The sequence below is a fragment of the Typopeltis vanoorti genome, chromosome 4 (assembly GCF_054136105.1).
Source record: "Typopeltis vanoorti isolate ZY-2024b chromosome 4, IOZ_Tvanoo_1.0, whole genome shotgun sequence".
Lineage (NCBI taxonomy): Eukaryota > Metazoa > Arthropoda > Arachnida > Uropygi > Thelyphonidae > Typopeltis > Typopeltis vanoorti.
Window position 1 is genome coordinate 102642451 of NC_143552.1, and position 27315 is coordinate 102669765.

The 27315-nt window shown below is 32.8% G+C and overlaps 1 protein-coding gene across 1 annotated transcript in view; it reads right to left on the reverse strand.

Moving 5' to 3' along the window:
* Positions 1-17076: 17076 nt before the first annotated feature.
* The window catches only part of P5CS (Delta[1]-pyrroline-5-carboxylate synthase), a 38439-nt gene continuing 28200 nt past the window's right edge, over positions 17077-27315 (reverse strand). Inside the window, exons 9-15 of the mRNA XM_090391385.1 lie at positions 26527-26744; positions 24990-25127; positions 23068-23263; positions 20181-20302; positions 19329-19515; positions 19045-19140; positions 17077-17703 (exon numbers count right to left, since the gene is read on the reverse strand). Coding sequence (XP_090247511.1) covers positions 17528-17703; positions 19045-19140; positions 19329-19515; positions 20181-20302; positions 23068-23263; positions 24990-25127; positions 26527-26744 — 1133 coding nt within the window. The 3' untranslated portion in view covers positions 17077-17527. The remainder of the gene's footprint in view (positions 17704-19044; positions 19141-19328; positions 19516-20180; positions 20303-23067; positions 23264-24989; positions 25128-26526; positions 26745-27315) is intronic.

The window sequence follows — 27315 nt, forward strand, 5'->3', positions numbered from 1 at the left end:
ACCTCTTTTTTAACAAGTCACATATGGTAAATGTGGGTGGTTTGTTATTTAATGAAGCAAGACGATATAAGAAGAGCAAGTGAATTAGACAGACAGACAGAGAGATAGAAAGAGAATTTGCAAAGAGAAATAGAAAGAGAAATTGCAAAAAAAAAAAAAACTAATAAATGGTAGTGAGTCTGATTTCTTTGAAATGTGAGATATATCGCTAACGAATAGTTCGTATAAAAAATGAAAAACTGCGATTCAGTTTTCAGAAATTTTATCCTTTATTTGTTCGGTCATTATCTCTAATTGGCCAAAGGGTCCTCTCTCTCTCTCTCTCTCTCTCTCTCTTTCTCTCTCTGTCATGTCATTTTTTCCAATCCAAAGATGGGTTGGGTCACCTGATTAGAGGTTTAGAGTCATTTTAAAAGCAGCTGGCTTGCTGTTCCTCTTCTGAATCCTCAAGTAATGGGGCGTAGATATGTGGATTGGTTTGCCTTCTTGATTGAGGAAAGAAAAACTCTGGTTTCCGGAAAAAAACTTTCCACTTCAGTAATAGACCAGTTAACTCATCTTCGGTAGAAAAAATAATCCATATAAAATATCTATGCATTACAAACAGGATTCGAACCCTGATCTTATCCAACCACAGAGTTTCGCCTTCTAAACATCCTCACTGAATAAGTTAGGGGAAAAAAAAAGCTTCGAAATCTAATATCAGAAAGAGTAAGTAACACCTTATGACATAAAAAACAACCTTAAAATTTATGTTTATTTATTTTGTTGTTCTTACGCACGACCTCTGTCGCTAATTTGTTGCACAAGTTAGAAAATCGCTAATATTTATTTATGAAGTTAAGCTGTACAAATCTTTCAACCGAACTTTTCTGTTCAAATCTCCGATAACATCCTTAAAGTCTTATACGATTATGTCGAGCAGCCTTGTCAAGCCACCAGCTATACAATAAACCTAATTAATTAGCGTAATTATTTTTCCCTGTGGAAACACAGAGATGGTACAATGGCAATAAGGAACGAAACACAGATGACTTTTAAACTGCCTGTTCTCCTCTGAGATGTCGACAGCCCTTTTTTATCGTCTCATTGAATGACGAAAGATAAAACAAAAATCTCAGCCGATGATATTGCCTCTTTGTCTTGGGCGGATCGTTGACTTTTCGGAACAGGAACGAAATACATCTAGAGGCAACGCAATGTGTCTCCATTATCTATTTACTGGCGGACAGGCTAACGACCGCAGTTTCCGATACTCCTGGGACATTCCTCAGAGAATCCCCGGCTTTCTTTTGTGATAAGCGCTTTTCTGTTCAGGGCGTATTGGTGTTTTCCGCCCACACCGCCCTCTTGTGGACAACTAACAATAAATAAATAATAATAAATAAACAAGAATTCTTAAAATTCCATAGCTGGTCTTAAGCATTCAGAATAGATCTCCTAGAACAATGTTAATAATTGTTATGTTTAAGAGCAAAATCTAATTAATTTTTACTGCATGATTGTAAGAATAATTCAGAAGAGTTTGTTGAAGTTCATGAAAATTAAAATGTTTTTAAAAAGTGGTTGTCGTAACCTCACTTTCAAATGCATTAGTTTTTTTTTTAAGTAAATCTTTGAATATCATTGACAGATCGGGGTCACAGTCGAAGTGAAAGAGATAATAAGCAATTTTAAGCGAACTCTGAAAGCTCTCCGATCAAGGTGAATACCTGACACTGAAAAGCACTTATTATTAATTTCTCTTCTTTGCGGCATATATTTTGATATTAGCATTAACGTCATAGTTTTTCAAGGATAGTTTATATTAACAACGTTTTGTGCGTTTTGTTTAAATATTTTATATTTAATATAAAAAATAAGTTGTTTTATATTAACAACTTATTTCATTGCATGAAAGAATTATTAATTGAAATTTAGCAAATATTGCGTGCAACTCTAAGTGGCGGAAGCTATGATCGCTGCTTTTACACGAAGTATAAATCTACATTTTGATTCTCACCTTCGTTTAACGGGTTGGGCTCAATGGCCTGTCAAGGCCCAAATGACTTGGATTCATAGAAACTTAACTCATATGTTATGAAATAATGTCGACTGTGAAGACAGCCATCAGCAAAGTGGATTCGTTTTAGTTATCGTATAAATGTCATATATTTATATGATAACTAAACTAAAATATAAACTAAATATTATATATTTAGTTATCTATAATTATATAAAAATATATAATCAAAAATCTTGAGCATATACTATTTTCTAATTAACTGGGTTAATTAATTCTGATTACATAAATCTACCTTAAATTTATAAGAATATGAATATTACAAAATGAAAATAAAAAGTTATTATCTTGTTGTTATTTTGTCTCTTGATGTATCGCTCTGTGATTGTCTTACGCATCGCCTCAGTTGACCGAGTTGTCTTCATCTCAAAATATGATTCTTTTTTAGTTCCTCGCAATTTCGTCATGTGGACACATTTCATTGAATGAAGCGAAAGACTCCTGGTAGGATCTGCTTTATTATCGCAAAAGCTTAAACGCCTAATTATAAACAAATGTTTTATCAATCACTATCTTCCTTGAATGTCCATATGAATTACACCTACTGTATTTAACTCTCATTCAGAATGCATTACAAAAACAAACAATAATAACCACAACACATTCCTTATTAGTTCATTACTAATTGAATAATGAACTAGTATTGAAAACGTACAATCAACCATAAAAATTATTAGCAAGAAGAGTGGCAATTATTCAACAGCATACTAGGAAATTAATTACTAGAATTATTCTCTTTAGTTGCGATATGATTAAAATGTTCTTTCTATGTGGCCTTCTATGTACGAATGGAGGGAAGCATCTGAATATTAGTTGCTTTCCACCCATTCTTACATTTTTCTTTGACTTCCAACATTATAAGGTTCTTCTATATATTGTATATTGAATGATTTGACTCCTTGCGATCCCCAAAATTTGACGATAGTACATTGGTCACTAAAGAACTAATCGGATAAAGAAGCTCATATGTTTATCCTCTAGTCTGTATCAGACGCAAGGAGCTGTACAAGTAAATTTGAAGACAGATTTGGATGTTTTTATCTATACGGTATGTGCGATAACCTCGTGTATGTTCTAATAAGCTTTTTTGGTTTTCATACGAACATTGTCTTTATTTGATTTCGATGCATACAAATGTAATATTGGAATTAGGCATACAAATGCTTAAAGTTAAAGTGACGTTAAAGTTAAAGTTAAAGTTATTCCAATGTTAAAGTGACGGATAAAAAATACTAAACTTTTTCTTGTTCAACATAAATTGACAAAAATTTCCAATGATCATGAATAAATGAATGTTATTCTCCGATTCCTAGTAGATTTCTTGTATCATATTTCCGGCAGCCAAATAACTTTTGTGATATGGAGATTCCTAATGCTAGGACGTATTGCATATCATTTTTAGGGCTGAAAACCCGCATAAAATTTGTTACTGATTTTGATTTCGGAAGACAATCCGAAATTATTTCGAGCATCTGTATCCTTGTTGTTAAGACTAAAATTCCTTTCAGACATTTCCGCATCGCTCCAAGTAACTATTTTGCATCGAATACTTTTACAGGCAGCACTCAATGAATCGAAGTAAACCTCGATTCATTGAGTTCTGCCTGTAGAAAACAAAACAAAACAAAGACATCCTACTGCTGACGACATCAAAATTCACAGATAAAATAAAACTACAGAAATTACCCATGCATGAAATCGTAGTTAGCCGACCGCATACTGAGATGATATTCAACTTCATAACAGCCGTCAGGGATATTATCTTATAAATATCACGTTCCCTCCGATCCTCTTTTCTTAGAATATTTAGAGAACCGTTTCGATATTTCGATAGGAAATAGCGATAAGTTTTGGGAGGTGTGAAAAGTATTTCATATCGATCAAGTTATTACATTAGAATAGAATAGAATCTTTTCTCTCTATTGTCACCAGAATAACAATATCCCACCCACCCCAGCACACACACACACACACACTGTTCTCTGTTATTCAGAAAGTCCTCTTTCTTCTGCTTCTTCCTCTAGGGGTTTACAATAGCGTTATTGTAGATCAGAAACTTTCAAGTAATATTCTCTGTTTAATGCTTTGCTGAAAGATCACCTTATTTTCTAACACCGATATTGAAAACATTTCCGATATATATTTTCGTGCAAATAAAGTTTATTTTGAACTTGCATTGATCAAAATGACAAAAATAAAATAGCAACTCCATGCAGTATTTTTAACTGAGGATGCATACATTCTGTTTAGATTTCTGTTTTTATATTTTTTTTTGTTCTTCTTCAGTTTTCGTTATGTAAAAATGTTCACCTTTTTTGAATAAACCAGGCATTAATAGTTAATAGAAGACCCCCGCTTTAATAATATGTCGACATAAATTAATAGGATTTTGATAAATTACTTCTTGGTAACTGGAGAAGACTTCCAATACCTATCCAATCGGAAGACTTCCTCCACCACATGAAATCCGCAATTGCATTTTTCTTATAGAACGAAACAAACCGGAAATCCTACTCAGCACTTTACAACCCACGTAGAAGAAACGTTCAGGGTTTATCTTCCTCTCCCTTGAAACGAAGATTCTTTCAGAATCATTCCTTTTTTCTTTCGTAAGACTCTGTAGGGGAAACATTTTCACCTACTCCATAAATATTCCTAAAAAAAGCTACCTGTGATCTCCTGCTATCTACAGTCCTCGGATAGCAGGAGAATGGTCAATATGCCAATCCTTTTATCAAAATGCAATTCAGCGTTGCAAGGCAAGAACTGCTTTATACGCCAAAAGGATCATCCTTATAGGTGTGCTGTCATTGAGTTCATGTTCACAAAAGAACACATGATAGACTTCCGCAGATGGACAACATCTAATCTTCTTTACATAGAACTGGGCAGGAATCAGAGCCATTGCATGTATACTGACTACGAACCTAAACTGGAACACCAAAGAAGATCTGCAAGTAAAAAAGAAAAAAGCACAGAATAAGTAATTAAAAATTAGTAGCCAACCTTGCAACGATGTAAGGCATCCAAATCCTGACGAGAAATTCACAAGTATCAACACCTGCTTTCCATTCCATATTTCCAGACACCTCTTTACCTCTACTGACCGCAAACTACAGAAAAATAAATCACTCGCTGATGCCATTGTATCCATTTATTTACAGCATGTATACCATCCAACTTCCAGATCCTCTATGAGAACAAAAGTACCAAATCAAATATAGACATCCAGTGACTACTCTCTCGCAATACATCTTGCCAACAAAGCTGCGCAAATTTGCACTCTAAACGCTACCTGTACTACCCGCGTTCACACATAGCCTACATTACTATTAGCATCTACTCTAAACGAATCGCAAGACACAAAATATGTAACTACCTCTTCATCTTGAAAGTCATCATCTGCAGTTTTCCCCTTAATCAAGAAACTGATTACTCCTCAGTTATTCAATCTAAGGAATTCGTAAGTGGAGCACATGTACAACAGACTTTTCATTGAGTATCATCATCAGAGAGAGAGAGAGAGAGAGAACGAGGAAGGCTATCTGAATTTGCTCAATTTTCCAAAGAACATATCCAGCCAGTATCTTTTTTTTTGCCATCGAAGAAGACGATATGAATATTCTCACTTAGCTACTAAGTCACTCCAAACCTTGCGACGAAAGCAGTGAAAATTCTCCACCACCTTAGCACAACAGCAAAATTTAGCAGTTTTCTACGAAAACACTATTTATGGAAAGTGCTTTTAAACCAATGGAAGTTGTAATTAAACCTGTAATTTAAAAAGTAATATATAAAACAAATACAGTATGTATTTTTGTGTATATGTTTTATTTTAAATGTAGATTTTGTTGTTATACATAATCAGAATGAATATTTTAACGAAGTCGAAATTTTAAAAAATAATATATATATATATATATATATTCTTTACTCTCTTTGATAAACATCAGTATTTCGTACAAGTAGCATGATTTGTTTGGGTCTTATTTTAACTTATCCCTGGTCGTCCTACTTTTCTCTTCCCATCGATTTGAAATTTTTCGGCATTCATTTGATTTAAATGTTCTGTCTCTTTATGTCTATGGCTCTGAATCTGGTGATTCATTGGCTGAACATTTATGATTTGTAAAATTTATTGTGTAATTCTCTAAGAAACATATGACTATTTTTTAATTAATTTCATTTATTCTCTCTCTCTCTCTCTCTCTCTCTCTCTAATTTTTCAAATTAGCGATGATTCAAATTATTTATAGGGACATTTCATTGCTTTAATGAAGGCATGAAATTTTAATTCTGATTTCTGTTTCATATCGTAGTCATCCTATAACACCGAAATGCATTTTCTTGTATATTACAATTTGCTTTTGAATAGATTTTCCCCTAATGATCTTGAAGTGTCAATTGTTTAGGAAATTGACATCACATCAGTTAAATATCATCTGTGAAGGAACACCAATCCGGCTACTAGAGATAATTATGTACTCTCTTCTCAAAACCTCTTCTTATGTAAGTTTTTATGGACTGTATAAAATATTTGAATGTTGCAGGAGGTATTCTGTACTATGTCGTCGGATTACCTCCTGTATAGATCTGTGAGCTTTCTAGGCAAAAGATACAAACGCTGGAAAACTTCATCTCCTGTAGCTCTTCTATTTAATCAATCTGGAGAATTCAGCAGCTATGGAAAGTGATCCACTGAACACAACAGCTGGAAATTGTTGTTGTGTTCAGTGGATCACTTTCGAATGATACCCCATCTTGTCAATGTGAATTATCCTACTAGAACACATACCTGTGCCGCCTGGAAAGAAGATAGTCATTCGTTATGGTATAACCTAATTAGATAGAACGGATAGGTACTTTGGAGCATTCATAGTACATTCTAAGTATCAGAGTTTCAAGAAATTCCCAGGAAAACATCCCTATCCCATAATGCTCAGTCAGCTGGCTGTTTCTGAGGACCAGGACAACGGGATGAGTCTCCTCCTCAGATTTTCGTCTAATTCTCCATTACCACATGGCACAGCTGGAAAGAAGATTCATCTGCAAGGGAAACTCTTTTTTCCACTCTTAATGGTAGTCTTGAAAGATTTGGCGTAAGCATTGCTACTATGACTACACAGACGCCGACTTTGGAGATCCATACGAAGAAAGGTAAGTTGAGGTAAGGATTTAACTTCCTGGTTAAATTCCATGGTCATTCGTAGCACAGGTTTTCGTCGATAGCCTTGAGCAAAGCGAGGCAACCTGCGTTCACGACAAGCACCAGTGAAGTGAGTGCATGTAACACTGGATTGGGCAAACGACTGCTCGTTTGCCCAATCTCCTTCTGCTCTTGAAACATATTAAATGCAGCTCTTCGAGAGCAACCTACAATATTACCAATTTCTTAATACTGCTACCCATCAACTGGTCCGCTTTAATCATGACTTTTTCGATGTCCGTAGGATTAAATCCCTTTACCCATGCTGTTATATAAACAACTCAAAATGAACAGTGTATCGCACACTTTCATTAAGTAATGTCCGCGCGGTTAGCCTAGTGGCTTTGCGCTTCGCAACCGTATGCCTGGGGAAGGAGTGTCCTGGGTTCGATTCCCGTCGCCGACGTGAGGAGCTTAAGGATCTTCCTCAGCCATAGCCAAGTTAGCCGGACGTGGACAGCAGGGTTTTTCTCCCCAGTTTATCTGGGGTTTTTTCACTCCGCAAGCAGGCAAACCGGCCCCGTGAACACACACACGAATCTACAGCCATAAAATACTTAACCCCACCCCCCATGAGGAGGCTCAACTCGCCCCATTAAGGACGGGAGAGAAAAGGGAGGAAACTCCGTATGAATAAATAAATTAAGTAATAATTGTTGTATTAATAATGAGCTTCGGAAAGATTTATAGTTCTTCTCCAGAGCAGGATTTCAGAATTTCTAAAATTAACAATCAAAATTACTAATATGCTGGTTTTGCAACATTTCGTAGGCGCAACTGACATTTAAAGGTAATAAACGACTAAAAGAAAGCACAATGAAACTACCTTCGTGTGATTTTAAAAGTAGTTATTTAAAATGTATTTTCTTCCTATTTGTAGGAAAGAAGAAGGGAGAGAAAACATCTTCTTATAGAAGACCAAGAAGTCTGGTAAAATTCTGAAATAATTACAAAGATCACTTTCCAAAAGTTTGAATTTTTAATCCCCCCCCCCCCGAAAAAAAAGATCAACAGATTAGAATACGCGCAATTAATACACTTAATAAAATCGCCTCACATTCTTAGACGCTCCCGACAATTCAGTCCAAACCAAACCAAATTTCCTTCTGAGTGGAAGGACCTCGAGAACGGTAGAAATTGAGGTCTTATTTTAATATCCTGTGTATTTTACATGTCTACAACATCTACGTCATTATACGTTTATTAATAAATTCTATCAGTATATGTAATTAGAAATGTCTTCAGCTGAGCAAAATAAGTTAGATTAATGTATGTTTGTGAATTCCGTGGCACAGTTGGATATGGCCTCGTTGCTGAATCTGCTATGAATACTGAGGCAGAAACATCAGAAATTAACGACTTGCTATATTTCTGTTGTCAGTTTAAAACTCATGATTCAGCAAATAACACAAGGATTAGTTGAGCATGTATGATATCATATCCATTCATTGCATAACTGCTATTATAGAATGATTCAGTTGTGTTTTTAACATTCCTGCCTGAGAAACTGTAAATAAGCTTTTTCTAAACTTTAATAAAGAATTTCAATAATATTCTTTCATGTTTACCTGTTGTGTATTTAAAGAAATCCTATTTAAAGAGATTTTTTTTCATTAGATTATTTATCGCACTCACTCTCATGTAAGTCAATGTTTGAAATGTTTTTTTTTCTTTTTGTTATTAAGTATTCTGAATTTGCATATATTATTATTTTATGACATTCTAGTTATTATTGTGATATATTCAAATTTAGTTCTTATAAAAGATTATTCAATTTCATATTGATATGCATTTATTCATTTCTGGTATCTCTCACTTTTGCTTTTTTGTAATGTTATCTAATATCTTTTCTCATTGACGCAATATTTCATCTTCTTATCTCTCTGAGTGGTTTGTTGTATATACTAAGCTTTGTCTTGTTCCTTTTATCCAATATTTGTATTAGATTTCCTCTTATATCTCTCTTTCTTTCTTATTTGACTATTATTTCACTTGGGTTTTTAATATAACTGCAAGTGAGGATCTTGTAGTTTGCCCAATATTTAAAATAAATCTTTGGTAACAGCTTCCCCCATTTTTTTATTTTTATTTATAAAAATAAAATTATTATTAAAATAAAATGTTTCTAACCACCATCGTTTTTTTTTTCTTTCATCACCAAACAGCAGTCTGAATTTTCGGTCATAACTTTGGTATAACCTAACATCGAAGATTTATTTTTAATGTATGGAAATTAAAGTCTGCTAATTGATCGCTAATAATGTATACAGTTTAGGAATTATTTACAAAAGAAGCTAAATACTAACAAAAATGCTTAGTGTAGTCACCATAAGTCATCCTTAATATATAACCTAAGATTTTAATTTTTTTCTCTGATTGTATGGAGTGATTTATCATGCTACATATAGATTTAGGCTCATATTATATATAAAAAAGCAGTTGTCTATAGTTTGTTATATATTTCAGTTAGCAAGTGTTAAAATCGGCGATTTACATTATTTGCCAGAAAAAAAAAAAAAAAAAAAAAAACGTTGATTCAATTCTTATGCTTTACAGCATGTTATACATCACCTTTATTGATTAAATTGGGAAACAGATTTACTTCGTAGATTTTTAAATAATCATGTTTTTCAATGATGTTGTCCAATATTTTTTAACCTTGGAATTTCTTAAAATTAAAGATATTCTAATCTTAAGGATCAGTTTATTTTTCCTGATAAACGCACAAATATACATGATTAAGAAAAAAACAAAAATAATAATTAAAGAAATCTGATGTTATCCTTAACTGATAACATGTTTTGAAAGATGTTTATATTACCAATATGATGTCGCTAATGAGACAACGAAAGCGTTAACTTTTTTTTTATTCTGCAAGGAAAAAAATTTTGTATTGATGTGTAATATATTTCGACCCTATGATTAATTTTTAATAAAAAAAAAACCCTTTAATACCTGTTTATTCCACAAAGAAGTATAAACAGATTACATCTTGCCAGTTATTTTCCTTTCTTCTCTTTTTAACTCTCTGATTCCAATTTATCTTCATTTTCCCATATCCAGTGGCTTTTCATGACCAAATAACCTGGCTGCCTATAAACTTAGTGATCTGTAATAAAAAATTAATATTCTAATAATAAAAATTTTTTTAAGATAATAAATTAATATCTCCTCCATAATCTGCTAAGTCTGTAATAGCACGTGTTCTCTGGAAGGAAAATTTTATTTTTCAGGACGAAAAACAATGTCCCTTCCAAACGAAACCGAAAAACTCACATTCAGGTGAAAAGCTTTACTGAAATGCTTAATATTCATTATTTTTGTTATTTGATAGAACTTTATATTCCTCTTATTTTATCTAATGCAGAGACTAAACATTACATTTCCCTTCAGGCTGTGCTGTATAATACTTTTGGACTCTTATTATTGAATCAGTTACCTAATTTATTTCCTTTTATGTAAATGCGATTAGATGGAAATGAATTGGTAAAAGCTATATCTCTCTCTCTGTATATACCATTTTTTCGATAAAATTCCTTTATCTAACTTAATTTTTATATATCTCCCTTTGTTCTATGTCTTGATAATTCTTTGCATCGCCAATTTTTTCCTTCACTTTTTTTTCATATTCACTCTTTTTTTCCCCTTTACTCTTTAATTTATTATTTTCCTGTCAGTCTTTATGTCCCATACTCTCTCTCTCTCTCTCTCTCTCCACGGTAATAAAGCCTCCGCTCAGATAGCCAGTATTTTTTTATTCTCCCGGAGAAGGAGCTCTTCATCACTTCATGAAGACATCACACAGCTAATGAGCTAATCACATCTTTCGACATAACAGATTGAACGACACCTGATAGTGAATTTACTAATAAATGGCGTGCGGTTTCCGTGTTTTTTCTCTTTCAATGTGAACCAGTACAGGTGTCTGAGTAATCGACTTATGTGCTATGTTCTTATAAAAATATTTAAATAAAAAACTGAAACTGCAATGAAAAACATTTCAATAAATACGTGCAAGTCTTAGATTGATTATTACGATTCTTCGAAATGATTTCTAATGTGCTTTTAAAGAACCTGAATGCTACCGAAATTTTATTCCTTAAAAAAGAATATAGTTTTTAAAAAAGACTGGAAATAGTGTGCCTTGTTGGAACCAAGGGCAACAGTCTAAAAATATAACTTAGCTCGTTAATGAAAAAAAAAAAGTTAAACTTCATTATAATTACTTTACTAGAGTTTACTGCAGTTTTTATTTTATCTTCCTTTGTGTTAGGAGGAGTTCCTTCTTGACATCAAAGATATCATTAAGCCCTAGTGAAATATGCGAGAAGTTTGAATTTTTTAAACTCGAACATTGATCGATAAATGTGTAAATTATGCATCGGTCTTCTATAAAAACATCTACAGTTTTTCACGCGCGCAATTCACTTGATTACTCATCTGCTGAATGATTTAATAAGTTTTTTTTTCTTGGAGAGAATACATATCTGATAACGAACCAAATTGATGTAGAATAATCATTGTTTAATTAATCAACGGTGGAAAAATAGGATTTACTGCTAAGCTTTGAGAACTTTATTTTTATTTTGGGTTTTCTTTATCGTCTTGTGGACTACAGTCCTGAAAATGTGTTTGCATCAAGAATGAAAATGATAGAAGCACGTGGATTGAACAGATAGTTGGAGTTAACTAAGCGAGGAAGAAGTAGGTTGCTAGCAGATTACTTTCGTAGCTATTTGGAGAAGGTGAGCCATGAAGTTATTCCATTATGGAGTTTAAGTGTGAAAACACTCCACGATGGAAAGAAAAGACTGAAAATTTTAAAACTTTTCTGAACAACAGTTGATAAGCAGTGTTAACAAAAGCCTTTTATTATGAATAAACAAGGCATCAAAGCGGTTGGAATCTTTCTCGCTGTCTTTATTTCTCTTAATATTCTAAGTACATCGTCGAAATAACATAGAAATTTGTATACTTTCTTTATAAAACTGAACCCTTAGGTAATTAACTTTAGTTATTTAAAGAGTGTTGTTAGCCTACTTGCACATTGATTTAAGTTACTTAACGATTTAATAAGCTTTTCTTGTTAAGATAATTTTCACTTTTTTTTTTTTTAAATATTTCTTCCTTTTTCGGTACGTTGGCAATAATTAGTAAACACTTCAATAACAACTGTGATAAAGCCGGACAGATTTTGATGAAATTTGGTGTTTGAAAATTTTAATAAAATTAGTTGTGCCATCCTTAACTTTGAATTAATTTTAGCATTTTATTTCCCAAATTAGGCTAAGCAATTAAAGGTGATAAATTTGTGTCGCAAATAACAATAATAACCTGGTAGCGTAGAATATTGGCCAATAAGTATGGAGCTTATTCGAGAGAATAATAAAAAGGAATACTTTGCACCTGAGAAAATCTGTTTCTTGTCTGAGAAAACAGATATTGAAATTCTACTTTCTCAGAAACTCACATTTTTATGATTCTTCGCATCATTTCCATACTTGTTTCTAAAGATCGTTTATTTTATAATATTTATTTAGTGTATGTAAGTATTATGTATTGTTGGCTAGCGTGCAACAAGTGATCGATTAACAAACTGTTAGGCTCCATGGCCTGTTGACAGTTAACGATGTCTGTAAACTGTGTGTGATCGTGAAGGTTTGCTTACTTTGCTGGATGAAAAACTCGAGTCTCCGCGAGGAAAAACCCTTCCACCCAAATATGAGACTGTCTGACTCATTTTCAGTTGAAAAGCCCTGATAAAGTTTCTTCGGATGCTAAACATCACGTCTGGTATCTTTTTAACTAAAATGCAACGTCGATACTCATTGAGTTACGGAGATAAACTGTTGCACTGAGATCTTAGTTCGCTTGTAGAGAGAGCAAGAACACTAGACATAGGTGAATATGGGTGTTTCAGTTGGTGTCTCGACTGCCTCCCTTGATATTTTTTGTTGCGTTTTTTATTAGTGGTCTTTGTTGACTAACAGATATTTGACTATACTTCTATGCAGTATTAAACTAAATCAACTTAACATATGTGTTTCATGCTTCTATGAACTATATACATGTAAATTACGTCAAAATGTAAAAATAAATTGTTTTATTAAGATGTAATTTTTATTTCTGCAAATGTTTATTTAATACAACTTTTCAATTCAATATATTAATAGAAGGGTTTAAAAATAAAGCCAACGTAATGTCTTAAAAAAACCTGAAACCATTTTCTGTAATTCTTTCTATTCTCCACTTTCCACAACATTATTTGAACATCAGTAAACACCTTTATTATAACTGGGTCAAAAAAATATTCCGCCTACCATCTGCTAAAGTAAATATTTGCGAACCAAATAAGAACTATTTTATTTAATGTAGGAACAAGGATAAAAATTTAATGCTCCATCATTTCGAAAAAGTTGTGTTGAAAGTGTGATATGCACGCACTCGAAATCGTTTGTCATTCTTTAAAAAGTAATGAAGTTTTCCTGGAAAATCCCAAGCACGAGGTGACGTATATAAAATAAGATGAAAGATGTGCAGACGTCCCTACGGCTATTTGAAGAAATTGAGAATGACTCCAGAGAATTTTCAACCGTGTGTTGCTTACAAAAATAGTTTTGCTTTTCAGAAAACTTGGATCTTTTTCTCTCTCTCTTTCCTCATTCATAACAAGACCCTGATGATTGGTTTAGTAGTAGAGACTGAATATCTAGCAGTAATTCGGCGAAGTAGGGTAGTTGGTTTCGTTTTACCTAGTACCACACTTGCTTTGCGTTTAAAATAAGAAAAAAATTATATTCTTAAATTATAGCTGCAAGTAATAACAACTATTCCTTGGAGGTGTAGAACTAAGGAACAATTCAAGTTTCTACAAAGGCCGATAGCAATTCAGTTCAAATCTATTTCCTTCTTGGTAACTTTCGCAGACGAAGGTTTTTTTGTCTTAGAGCTAGTTTTCTATTACAATGGTATCAGTAAAATAGAAAGGACACAGCTGTATGTGTGTTGTGCTGAAGCAGTTTTCTGGTTTGTTGTTTGGGATTAGTTTCGAACAACTGAGGACATTCGAGCAGCGTAAGTTCCTAGGCCTGTTTTTGTTTGTTTAAAGGATAAGAAGTTGGAATCTCCAGAAGAGAGGACACTCAGAGAAGTCTTCACCTTTGTTTGTAACCCATTAACTTTAATCTGGTCCTTCAGGGTTTTTTTCCGCATCCTAGAGAAGAATCGGATGTCGCTGATTCGATTGTATCAATATATATATTAAATTGCTCAAAATAAGCTGAGTGAATATTACATCATTTCAAAGATATTACATAATTCTTATTATTGGACCTCCAGGAAGTCTAAAGACTCATCGAGGGAGGGCTTAGTCTAAAACTCTAGTGTATCCACCAACTACAACGAAACGCAACTACACCAACGCCATCTACCGCCGACCAACACCACCACTAGTATTTTCACAGACAATCACAAACATCAATGTCCACAGCGGATTCGAACCCGCAGCTTTGTGGCTGGAGAGCCGATATGTTAACCACTCGGCCAACCAGGCGGACGATTTGTTTACTAATAATGCTTTAATATATGTATATATTAAAGATATCAAGAAATTATATACTTGGTTTTAATCCTTTACCGAGGAAGCAAAACAATGTTTTGCGCGTGAAATATATTTATAAATTAATATATGTGTGTGTGTGTGTGAAAAGTTTTTTAACATGTATATATTATGAGACCTCAATAAAGGTTGAAACCGGTTTGGGTAGTGACTCCCACCCATAATGTATAACATCATACATCTCCTAGGAGATGTATTTTACATTTATGGGAAATACTAAGGAAAGTGATCAGAACTTAATCCATCTTTACAACGAGTTGCCTTGGTGTTGCACCTCCACCATAAGTCTTGAACCACGTTCAGGCGAAAACTTGACTTACTTGGGGAAAGAGGATTAAAACCAAGGTTATAAAATTACTTGGTATCTTTAACATGACTATTACTACTATTAACTCGGAGGTTGGATATGTTCATTTTAATATAAACTGACTAAAAATCCGAGAATTATAACAAATCGAGATTTATTTGAAAATGCAACATGTTTCGTCGGGATTGACTTCATCAGGCGTTAAGAACATAGAAAGATATTAAAAGACACTGAAAAAAAACATTGAGACACTCTAAAGCTATACAATTATAAAGCTATAATATTCGACTCTAAATTACAGTTATTATGAACTTGAGCCATAGTCCGTGTTAAAGTTCTATTGTTGTACACTTGTGCGTGTGTAGAACCACGCGATCTCCAGTATCTGATAGTAGAGCTGAAAGAGTTAGGCAAATTATAGCTGAGATTATTGTTCATATGAAGAGGGTCCAAGGTGATTTCTTTTGACTCGACAATGCGGCGTTCTACCTCATCGTGGCAAATGTGTAGAGTTGAAGTTGTTGTCCAATTTACTTCATGTTGGCGGCTTTCGTTGTTCGTGTTTATTGAAAACAGGACATGGCCTGATAGGGCAGTAGCTCTGGTTTTCTTGTAAGCAATATCATCAGAATCAGCCGAAAAAAAGGATATGGCTGGATAAAGCACTGGTACGTGTTCTCTTGTAAGTTATGTCCCTCCTGTGCTCCTCCATCCGCAATTCAATAGACTTATCTGTTTGGCCAAAGTAAGGAATGTCGTAGTCACACCATATCTTGTACACACCGGGATATTATAGATTATGATGGCTAGGCTTTGGACGGCTCACTAGAGAGCGGATCTTAGGAAGCGGAGTGAATAAAGTTCTGTTATATTTTTGGAGAACCTTGGCTAATTTTTGAGAGACTGAGCTTATTTATGGTATAGATATATTGCCTTTAACATTATTAATTTCTTCAGTATAGCGATTAGGAGGATTAAAAAGGTATTTTTAGTAATATTTTGAGAATAACCATTCAGTCTGAAAGTAGATCTAAGAAAATTGATTTCTTTACAAAGTTCATCTGGGTCATCAAGAAGAGAGCGAGCTTTATGTCCCAAAGTAAAAATCATTCCAAGTTTCTGAGGAGGAAAATGATGGGATTGACTATGGAGATACCTATTGGTGTGTATAGGTTTTCTGTACATCGAAATTTTAAGTTTTTCAGAAGAACGGGTCAGTTTCACGTCCAGGAAAGGCAGGGAACCATTAGTTTCAAACTCAGCCGTGAATTGGATATTCAGGTGTTTACTATTGAGATGTTCAAGGAAATCCAGGAGAGAATCATGTCCATGGCTCCAAATGAGAAAAATGTCGTCCACATATCGTTTCCAAATTCTAGGTGCTAAGGAATAGGAAGAGATAGCTTTAACTTCAAAATCTTCCAGATAATTGTTGGCAAGTACAGGAGATAAAGGATTATCCATTGCTAGACCATGATTTTACTTATACTGTAGATGGTGTCTTGAAATTTAAAGTATCCAGACTTGATGCAATGTGTAAATAAGGTAACTTGTTTTTAGATAACTTATCTTTGAATAGTGTCAGGACTTCGTCTGTAGGAACATTTGTAAACAGGGATATTATGTCAAAGCTAGCCATGATTTCATTTTCTTGAACAGTAATATCCTTAATGTATGATACAAAATCTTCAGAGTTGTTAATAAAAGACAAAGATTGCCAGAAAAACATTTAAGGTATTTTACGAGATATTTTGAAAAGTTGTATGTTGGTGAATCAATATATATATATATATATATATATATATATATATATATTATTTTATCGAATACTGTTGTACTTGTTATAGACGTACGTGTGAATGATATAATAAGATTGCTTTTTATAAAGAATTAAAACTTACTTTTATTAAATCAATTTCTTATTATGAAAAAATAAATACACAATTTGAATTCATCAAAATTTTGCTTATCATTGTTACACCAAATACATATTACTAACTTTATACAAAGAGATATCACAGATACACAGAACAGCATATACACTTAACAATTTTTTGCTATTAAATTGTTAAGTGTACATACGGAATATATACAGAAAGTTTCATAAATTAATACGCTATTCAGAACACATAAACGTTGACCGAGAAAAAAAAAATTACACAAAATACACCAAAACATCGAACTAGAATACAAATAAATACAATACTCAGTTAGTTGCAGACTCTGTAAAAGATTACTTAACAGTCTTTTACTGATGAATTCAACAAATTTTCGTTATTTTCTGGAAAAACAATCTGTCAAGGATTGTGTAGATCATATATCGGAAGATACATTTTATTCTGAAGCACATACGGGAAGGGGTTCATGAGCATATTTCATTGGTCCACCTTCTCTGAAGTCGGTGACCACATTTCCTGAGCCATGCAGAATCCACTTCGTTGTAAGTAAACCCTGAACTCCAACAGGCCCCCTAGCGTGTATTCTAGAAGTACTAATTCCAACTTCAGCACCTACAAAAGTATGGAGAGAAGTAAAAAAAAAAATAAGTAGATGAAGTATGGATTACAAAAACATTATAAACAATGAAGTGCTCTGGTGAAATTAGAATAATGTAGATACGCGAGTAAGAGAAAATCTTTAAGGAGAAGATAATATACTGAATTACTTATACAGATTAAGATCAACAAAAAAGGAATGTGTAGGAAAGTGAAATAAAATAAAAAATTAAGAACGTATGTGGCAACTCTTTCACGACGGTGCATTAGAATTAATTAGAAATTCAATGCACAGATAAAAGACAGACTACAATAAGCAGGGTGGTTTGATTTCGCACTGGGGGATGATGACCTTGATCACGTAAGATATTTCTATCCATGCGAGAGTTGGATTCGAACTCACAGTACGAGTATATGGGTCGTAGAGAAGATATACTATCTACGCCGCTGACACCATGTCGGCAATATCGCTTAACAAAATGCATGCCTCCTCACAAAAAATGAAAATCATATTTAATTATATTCGTCTTTGATTGTAATTTTGGAAGAACAAAAGTAATGAGTTTGAGACACTATTTTTGAAACAAACATTAATTTTAATAAAATAAAACAACAAAAAAATTTAAATGATTTAAAATTAAACTAAAAAAATAAACATAAAAGATGTAAAGGATACGCACCTTAAATTTCAGTTAAACCGAAATAAAATAGTGCACCGAAAACTCTCGTAATATAGAAACGAAGAGTTTATCAGTCAGTAGGTAACAAGACTATGATAGAAGAACTCTAAAGTTACTGTGAGCCTCGTGGAGATAAAAAGTAAAGAACTGCAACCAATATTCTTGGAGTATTGCACAAATGTGATCAAGAGGCTTTATTTAAATATTCAGAAACGAGTTTGTGTTCATAAAATATATTGAAGCCGGTTGAAAACAATAGATTCTTATCCCATATGATTTGTGACTATTCATGGAATAGGAATTTATCCAAGACGACACCGGATAACAAAGATGGGTTTTTTTTTTCCGTTTATTATATGAGCAAGGGAAAATATGCGATAATCATAAAAAATGCATAAACGAAATACATTCCGGTAAACTGCAGCATTCAATAAAGATAAAAGGAAAATTTGGTCGTCCACTGTTTTGTAAAAGTTACTGTAGAACTCAGCACAAATTAGATGTGAATATTTAAACACACAGAATTCTGACAATGACACGCCCTTGGGTGGACCACCTGTCTGAAACGCATCAAACGAGTTATCCAGAATCGTTAGAGACTTGGAAGCCCATTCTAATGCATACATAGTGTACTTTCTTTTAGCAATATGGTGGATGAAAACGAGGAAATACTTACCTAAGCCAAATCTATAACCGTCAGAGAAACGAGTACTGGCATTATGGAAGACGCATGCGCTATCCACTGCTTGTAAGAAATATTTGGCGGCATCGTCTTGAAAAAAAAAAAAAAAAAAAAAAACATGTAACATGCATAATCGTCAAAATATTTATTTCAATTTTTGTTATTCTTACTAATTTCGTTTTTTAAATTTAAAAAAACTATCTAAAACATAATATTTTGAGAGATTTTAATTTAAAAAAATAAAATATCAGATTTATATCCACACTTTGTTATCTTACCATTTTCTGTTACGATGACGTCCGTATGACCACTACCGTATGTGTTAATGTGGTCCACGGCTGATTCCACACCATCCACTACTTCAATGGCACATTCGACGTCTCCGTATTCAATCTTCATAGACTTAGCTGGAGGAGGGCCGAAAGTTAGCAACTTGGAAAGCCGGGGACCTGAGTATATGGTTACCTATAAAAGGATAGACAAAATAATGAATATCTATCTGATTCGGCGTAGAATAGAACATCCGAATAATGAAATACAAATAATTATTTAAACTAATAAATTAATTTAACAAAATGCATAAATAATTATAAATAATAAGTAGATACTTAAAAAAAAAAATAAAAACAAACAAAAATAAATAAAATATATATATATATATAAAGTAACTAAAAATAAATTAAATAAATAAAAATAGTTCATCTATTTAATTAATTATATTAAGAAACTAGATAAATAAAATATGGAATATATTATAAAAAAAGAATACTAAATAACACTAATAATTTAAATAATCAGCTCATAAATAATCAATAATAACAAATAACAATCACTGAATAAATAATAATTTACAATAAACTAAATAATAAATTGATCTTCGTCTGTTTAACAGTTGCAGCTTGGAATTAGATTGTTAAAACTTACTGAGTGAAGTTATTTCCTTATGATTTTAAGTGTACTTAAAATGATAATAATAATAAATCAAACGAGTCCAAAGTACAGTTGCTGATGTATTCTGGTGTAATTATGGTTATTATTATTATGGTTCACAATAATAATAATAATCATCATCATCAGAAATTTTAAACCTTACAGACTATACTGTATCGTATAGATAATTTTGACTTTACCCCTTCTTCTTTGAGTGAATTGCAGAGTTCCACAAAAAATTCTTTCTCCACTAAACTTCGATGTAACAATAAGGTTTCCATAGCGTTGCAAGCAGCTGGATAATCACACTTCGAATCTCGTACTATGATAGACAAGAGAAAGAAATAATTAGCATATAATATTTACATTATTAACAAAAGAATATTTCCTACTATTATTGAATGTTTTAATGGTGTAAGGAGAGGACAACTGAAATTCTTCTCGCAAAAAAATGGAAAATGAAATCCTCCAGTGATATAATTTAAAAATATATACTGTATATATAATTACCTATAAAAAGAGAGTAAACATCATGAGTAAGCAAATTTTGAGTTACATTATGTTTGTTTGTTAAGCTGGAGATTTTTATGTCTCCAGAAAGTAGGAGGTATTGCTCATCATTAATAAGCGATAAGTTTGGTTGGATTTAGTTTACTTAGAACTATGGCCGAAGCAAAGAGCTGCAAGTACACGGCTTATTAATTTCTGAAATGTTTCCTCCAGTCCTTCCGAACAGGATTCAAATCCAAATTTTTCCATGAAGCGAATATATCGCATGGTCTTTGCGAGTGAGCTACTGAGGCTCGATAAACAAAGACAACAGTTTATATCGTTAATCATACGTTGAATTCCATAAAAGCATTTTATCAGGCTATTTTAAAATATTTTGTAGCAATATGCAAGAAAAATTATTAATAATAACAGAATTTTAATACTTATTCTGCGATCCTGATTTGCTGTGGTTCATCTTCATCTTCAACCTTCAAAAATTTCAGTTTCTGGATTAGCATTGAATAATATATTCAGCCATAATGGCTTGCATACAAACATGAGCTCTTCATATTGTTAGTAAGCTCATGCTAACAATTCTATTGAATGTTATGGTTTATCCAGCATTATGTGCCACACGAAGAGCCTTTAAGATATTGATTTATTAACGATATCTTCAGCTGAATTTTCGTCTTGATCGACGGCGGCAGTGTTGACTTTTTAACCTCATGCCTTTCCAGGATTCCCGATAAAAGAGGGAGAGATCTCATAATTTTTATTCTGAAAACTCTCGGAGTAAAATCCATAAAAAAAACATAAACTTTCCCTCCGAACATTCTTTTGTTCCGGTAGTCAACTGTCAGATTCTTTATTCCATGAAAACAGCAAGGATTAATTTTTTTTCGGTCACTAAAGTCTTCTTTAATAACTCTGTCACGTTACAACCCACTAAAATTGACTTTGTCTTTGTAGATTCTCCCTGGTGAATTTTTAAAAGTCATTGTGTAGTCAGACAAAGCTCTAAAGTAGACGCCAGTCTCCTCGAAGCAAAAGATTTTTTCTAAAATTTCCTGCAGAAAATCGGGAAGAATGTTTTTAGCTCGCTATCAGCAACTACATCTTGTTTTTCCCTACTGCAAAAAAATGTCGTTTTTATTTTCTATGACAAGCCATTCGTTTTTATATGCGAAAGAAGTACAGTACTGTCTTTGTAATTTCAATAGTGAAATGACCTCACCAAACCAGAAGAAAAATGAAAATTGCTATAACCCTTAAGTAAACGTAAAATGTTTATGTTTCTAATTACATTTCTGTTGTGAAAAACCTGAATATTTTATAGTAACATAAGCTTATTCTTATACACCCAAATATTTTTTGTTTCTATTAAATATAATAGAAAGGTTATTTTGTTGAGTTTATACTGGGTATGAAGTGAGATGCGGTGATTGATTCATTCAATCCAATACCCTTGGAGGGTAATAGATGGCAATGCTGTAGCCTATGAAGTTCTCACTGAGGCTCGGCTATTGCTGTTACCATCTTGCCATGATCACAGCTTTAATAGCTCAATAACACCTTATCCCTATACTGTCTTCTACAGATAACGGGGAAGATGAAAAGCATTCTTGTTTCGCCCCTTTAAGCCAGTCCTTATAAGGACTGAGGAGTTTATACTATTTTGCTATTGTATTATATCATATTTTGACATTATATTTACCAGTGAATGAAGTGTTTCATAAAAAAAATTGCTTTGAAAAATAATATATAATTTTTTTTGTTTCCTTTTATTTCTTATTATTAATATGTAATTCGTTTGTCGGTAATCATTACATATTGATAATATACAATAAAGCGTTTCCAGTATCCAATAAGCATAGAAATAATTACAGACAAACGATCATATAAAGGTGAGTTTCGCAGTAGCATTATAGTACTTAACTTGTATAACAGCAATTGAATCTATTTAGCTTATGAACTGTAGGTAATTTATTCATTGTCATTTATAACAGTACCGTTTCGAATTAATTGTCCTAACGTTGTCACTTTTTTTTTTGTGTCAATTTAAACCAAATGTATTGTTCATTGTCATTCATACAATAAGCTTCATTTTGAAGTCTTAAACGTTGAACATATTCTAAACATCGGAAAAATATACAAGGACTAAAAACATTTGAATCATAAGCTCTTAAATAATTATTAACTTTGTAGTAGAAGCCATTTGTTGATCTCGAGAGAAGAATTTCTTAGATCAACGAATACGTTATCCTTCTGGTGAAGAGAGCTAAGATATTCTAAAAATTCCCAGGAAGCACCGAGATTTTACATAACGTCTATCGCGGTATATTCCATGTATTATTTTTAGGTATTCTTATCCAGCGGAACTACACAATCTTTGGCTTAAGCGAAAATTTGCTTATTTATCTGTTAGCTTGTCTTGTCTCTCATCTCTTATTCAGTTTAATACGAAATTGATTTGCGCTATCAGTCAATTAGAATTTCCACCTTATATAACTACTCTTTTCTTAGAAGTTCATTTCCAAATGTTCTATTTCTTATTAAATATTTATTTTATTAATTTTTATTGGTTATTTTACTTACCTATCTTAATAGCTGTAATAAGGTCGGCATCTTCATCGAGATAAACGTGACAAACTCCTTCGCTATGACCCAAAACTGGTATCCCTCTACTCTGCTGCTGAATGCTACGAACCAATTGACTAGATCCTCGAGGAACTACGAGATCTATATAGTCTTCGAGTTCCAGCAGTTCTCCAACCTCTTCTCGATTATTCACCTAAAGAAAAATTTAAAGGAAACGCATTAATTCATCATAGAAGTGGTAACCATGTCGGTATGATAGAGGGGGGGGGGAATTGCAACATCTCTCATATTGTGAAAGATATGTATTGAAGAAGCAATTTGTCTAATTTAAAAAAAAAAAAAAAAAACTATAAGCGTTACAAGTATTCAGAGAACAACGGTAAGTCGACCAAAAACGTTATAAAACGAAGCTAGGACAAAATGTCAGAGTGATGCTGATCTTTGACGAAAACTTGCTAGTTTATTAGGAACTTCTTCCCAAATGCCATATTATGAAGTGGGCTGTTTTTTTTTTTTTTTTTAGAACCATCCTCCTAGACGGGAGGATCGGTACAGACAATGAAAAGAATAATACCTTAAAGAAGATACTTATTTTGAATGAATCATACAAATATTCATAAAATAAAAAAAAGGAGAAGAAATTAAATTTAAAAAATAAAATAAGTGCGAAGGGATGAATTTTAAAAAATAAATAAAATAAAGGATGAGAGAAAAGAGGTTAGGTTGAACTTAAAAATAAATGCAAGCCAACATATGTAAAGTAGAGTAGAGTAGGATTTCGTATTACATACCGTTTTGTCAGAACATAGCGATGACAGTTAGCATGCGGTTCACCGGGTCCCACCACTAGCAGTGATATTCCTTTGAGCCCTCCGATTTTCTCCTCAGAAACATAAAACCCTCTTTGTGTAGCATAATGCTTACTTTAATACAACGGATACATTTAATAATGATAATAGCAATTATTTTTTGCAATTAGCAATAATTTATTAAATTCGAATTAGCGTATGATTTTTATGTGAATCCATTCCCAAAAGTTTGTAAACCTATAGTACTTAGATAAGATAAGGATGGATTCATTATTTTTTATTTTTATTTTTATTCATCTTTACCTAGTCCTGAAACATTGCTCTAGAAACAAACGCGGAACTTTTTTTTCAAGCCACTTCAGACCTTCAATAAAAGGGGCTTTGTCTCAGGCCATCCGATGAAATTCAACTCCACCTAAAGACAATCGCAAACATCCATTCCCATGGCAGAATTCGAACCCGAATCCTGTTTGTTGGAGATCGGTTAAATTAATAAACTACATCTCAATAAAGTAGTAAAAATAACAAACTTCAGTTTAATAGTAAGTTCAGAATGTATAGGAGAAAATAATTTCGAGTCTCAGAAGAATCATAAATCAAAAGAAACCTAATAAAGACAAATAAATAAGTGATCAAGTCATTATCCCACAAATCAGACATTGTGAAACTATTAGAGGAAGCATGAGGGAATACCGGAAGATTTATAAGCACATTTTCTCTGGCCATTCAACAGAAAACAAAAATAATAGTCAGGGGTAATCATGCGAGTGTTCCAACAACTTATATGAGACTGATTCGTAGCAATACAACTTAGTTCATCTAATTATGTGGAAAGTTTTACATACTGATTAAGTTTACAAATATTCATAAGATGATCAGTATTCTATGAATTTCTGTTTCCTGAAATTAGTAAAATATGAATAATGATGATTAAAAATGCATTATTTATCCTACAGATCATAACGCGAGTTGATCTGGTTCGTGTTAGAAAATTTAAGCACGAAAAGACAGTTATAATGTGCGACATTATCACTTCTCTTACATGTGTGTTGTCTGTTTTAAGCGCTGTTAACTTTGGTAATGTTTTTAATGATTAAACATCTTTCTTACCAGAGCAATTGCATCTTCAGCTCCATAGCCAGCTAAAACTTCCTTCACCAACTCATAAAGGTAATTATTAGTATGAGTAGCTTCCTTCCCACCTTTGAGTAGCAACCCATTTCCTGTACTAATTGCCAAAGACGCCACCTATACCAGAAAGAGGAAGTACCTTTTGAGTAATCATAACGAGTTTAAAATTTGTTTATTCTAAATTAAGATTAGATTATTAGAGATGTTTTTGTCATAAATATTTTTCAGCATATAACCAATGAATGACCAGACTTGGAAACTTTTTAAGTACTCAGTTTCAAATGATTCTATCGAAATTGTTATGCTATAATTACATCCACTAAAATTAAATTCAGCCGACGATTGATAACCTGCGTTCGACAGTGATGCGGATAATAACGGCAGCATTACTGAAATAATGTTTTGATCTTGTTTCTTACCATAAATTTAACTTTTAAATTATTATCAGTTAACCGGTTAACAGCAAATTCTCTCTCGCCTTTACGTTTATTTTATTCTTCGTTAAATCTCCATTTAAGTGATATCAAAATACGAAATAAGAATTCTTCCGAAGAAATATACCAGAAAACTTCGTGACTTGCCGGTCTATCGCGATTAAAAAGCGTCGTTATTTACCCACCCACACACACAAATTTCCCGCAATATTTATTTTCAGAGCTATTTAGTCGAAATCCTCAGAGGATTCAAAATGGAAGTCTGAGTGAATGACTTATAACCCAAGAAGGATTCAGATCTGATGCTACAACTCGCAACTAAATATATAATGACACAATCACGAAATAATTAATAATGTTTAAAATTATCTTCTGAATTAATTATCCAATTATGCTCAATTTCTTTCTTTTTATTTTATTATTATTATTATTAAGAGAGACCTCCAGGGAGTCAGAGACTCATCGAGGGAGGCCACTTACTACACACACACACACACACACACACCAGCTATCATACTTATTCTTAAATTCATTCACACTGCTTGCATCCACAACATCCAAAGACAATCCACTCCAATCACGCACTACCCTCTCAGAGAAAAATCTTGCCCTCACACCCTACTTGGCGGCCTTCATTCTCAGCTTTCAAGGATGCCCCTCTTGTCCTTTCCCCACCCTCTATAAATTAAAAAATTACATCATTTGAAATCCTGTATGATCCTTTCAGAAGTCTCAATCATACGTAGTAAGTATCTTTCTCCTGTTTGCTAGTGCCTGCAGTCTACAAATTCTCAATCTGTCTTCATAATCAGTATTCCACAATCCTGATATCACTTTAACACTCTTCTTTGCACTCTCTCCAATATATGAGAATTACAACGGAAACCAGACCTGCGCACAAGAGTCCAAGTGAGATCTTATCAAGAGACAAAATGTTTTATATACTGCATTCTGTTTTATTATATATATATTCTGTTTTACTTTATTTATATTATATTTTATTTATATTTTGTTTTATTTTATTTATTTATTTATATTTTTGGTAATAAGTAAGAAAACTATCTTCTACGTGATAAACTTACCTGTGGCAGACAGTCTGGACGAGACTCGAATATCACCAACAAAACTCCAATAGGCACGGTAATTTGTTGTAACTCCATCCCATCAGCTACTCGAGTACGCCTTAGCACCTGGCCAAGAATGCTGTGAGATCCTTCGGCAATCTGCCTTAAGCCATCCGATAAGCTGTTCAGTTTAGAGGGCGTCAACGATAATCGCGAAAGAAGGGGCTTGGAAAGGCCTAATATAATATAGAGAAAGGAAGTTTGACAAATATTATTATTAAACATGAATTATCATCTAAATATAGACATCAAAGTTCATTTTATAAATTGTGAATAAGCCCGATGATGTGCAAATTAATTATACTTAATTACTTCATATTTAATATTCCTGCACGCTATTTAAGTGTGTTAATATTGTAACCCCGACAACTCACGTGTTGGCGTTCAACAATGGTTTTTCTAATGCAATCATTTATTATGCATGCATGACAACACCAGCAGAATGTTAACCACATTATTTATCATAAATAAGAGTAAAGTTTGCACATCGACGAAATATAACTACATTACTTTATAACTCAACATTAATTAATGTCAACGGGTTCGAGTGATTATATAACCGGAGTAATTTATTACTAAATATTCGCTTTAGAAATAAGTAAATAAATCACCAAACAATCTAATAGTATACCTGTGCTGCCATCTTACAGAAAAAGTAGACATTAAAAATCAATTTAAATTATTTGATAAAAATGGTAAAAGTATATTTTTAAGAATAGTGACAATTGTATTTTAATTTTTCATGAA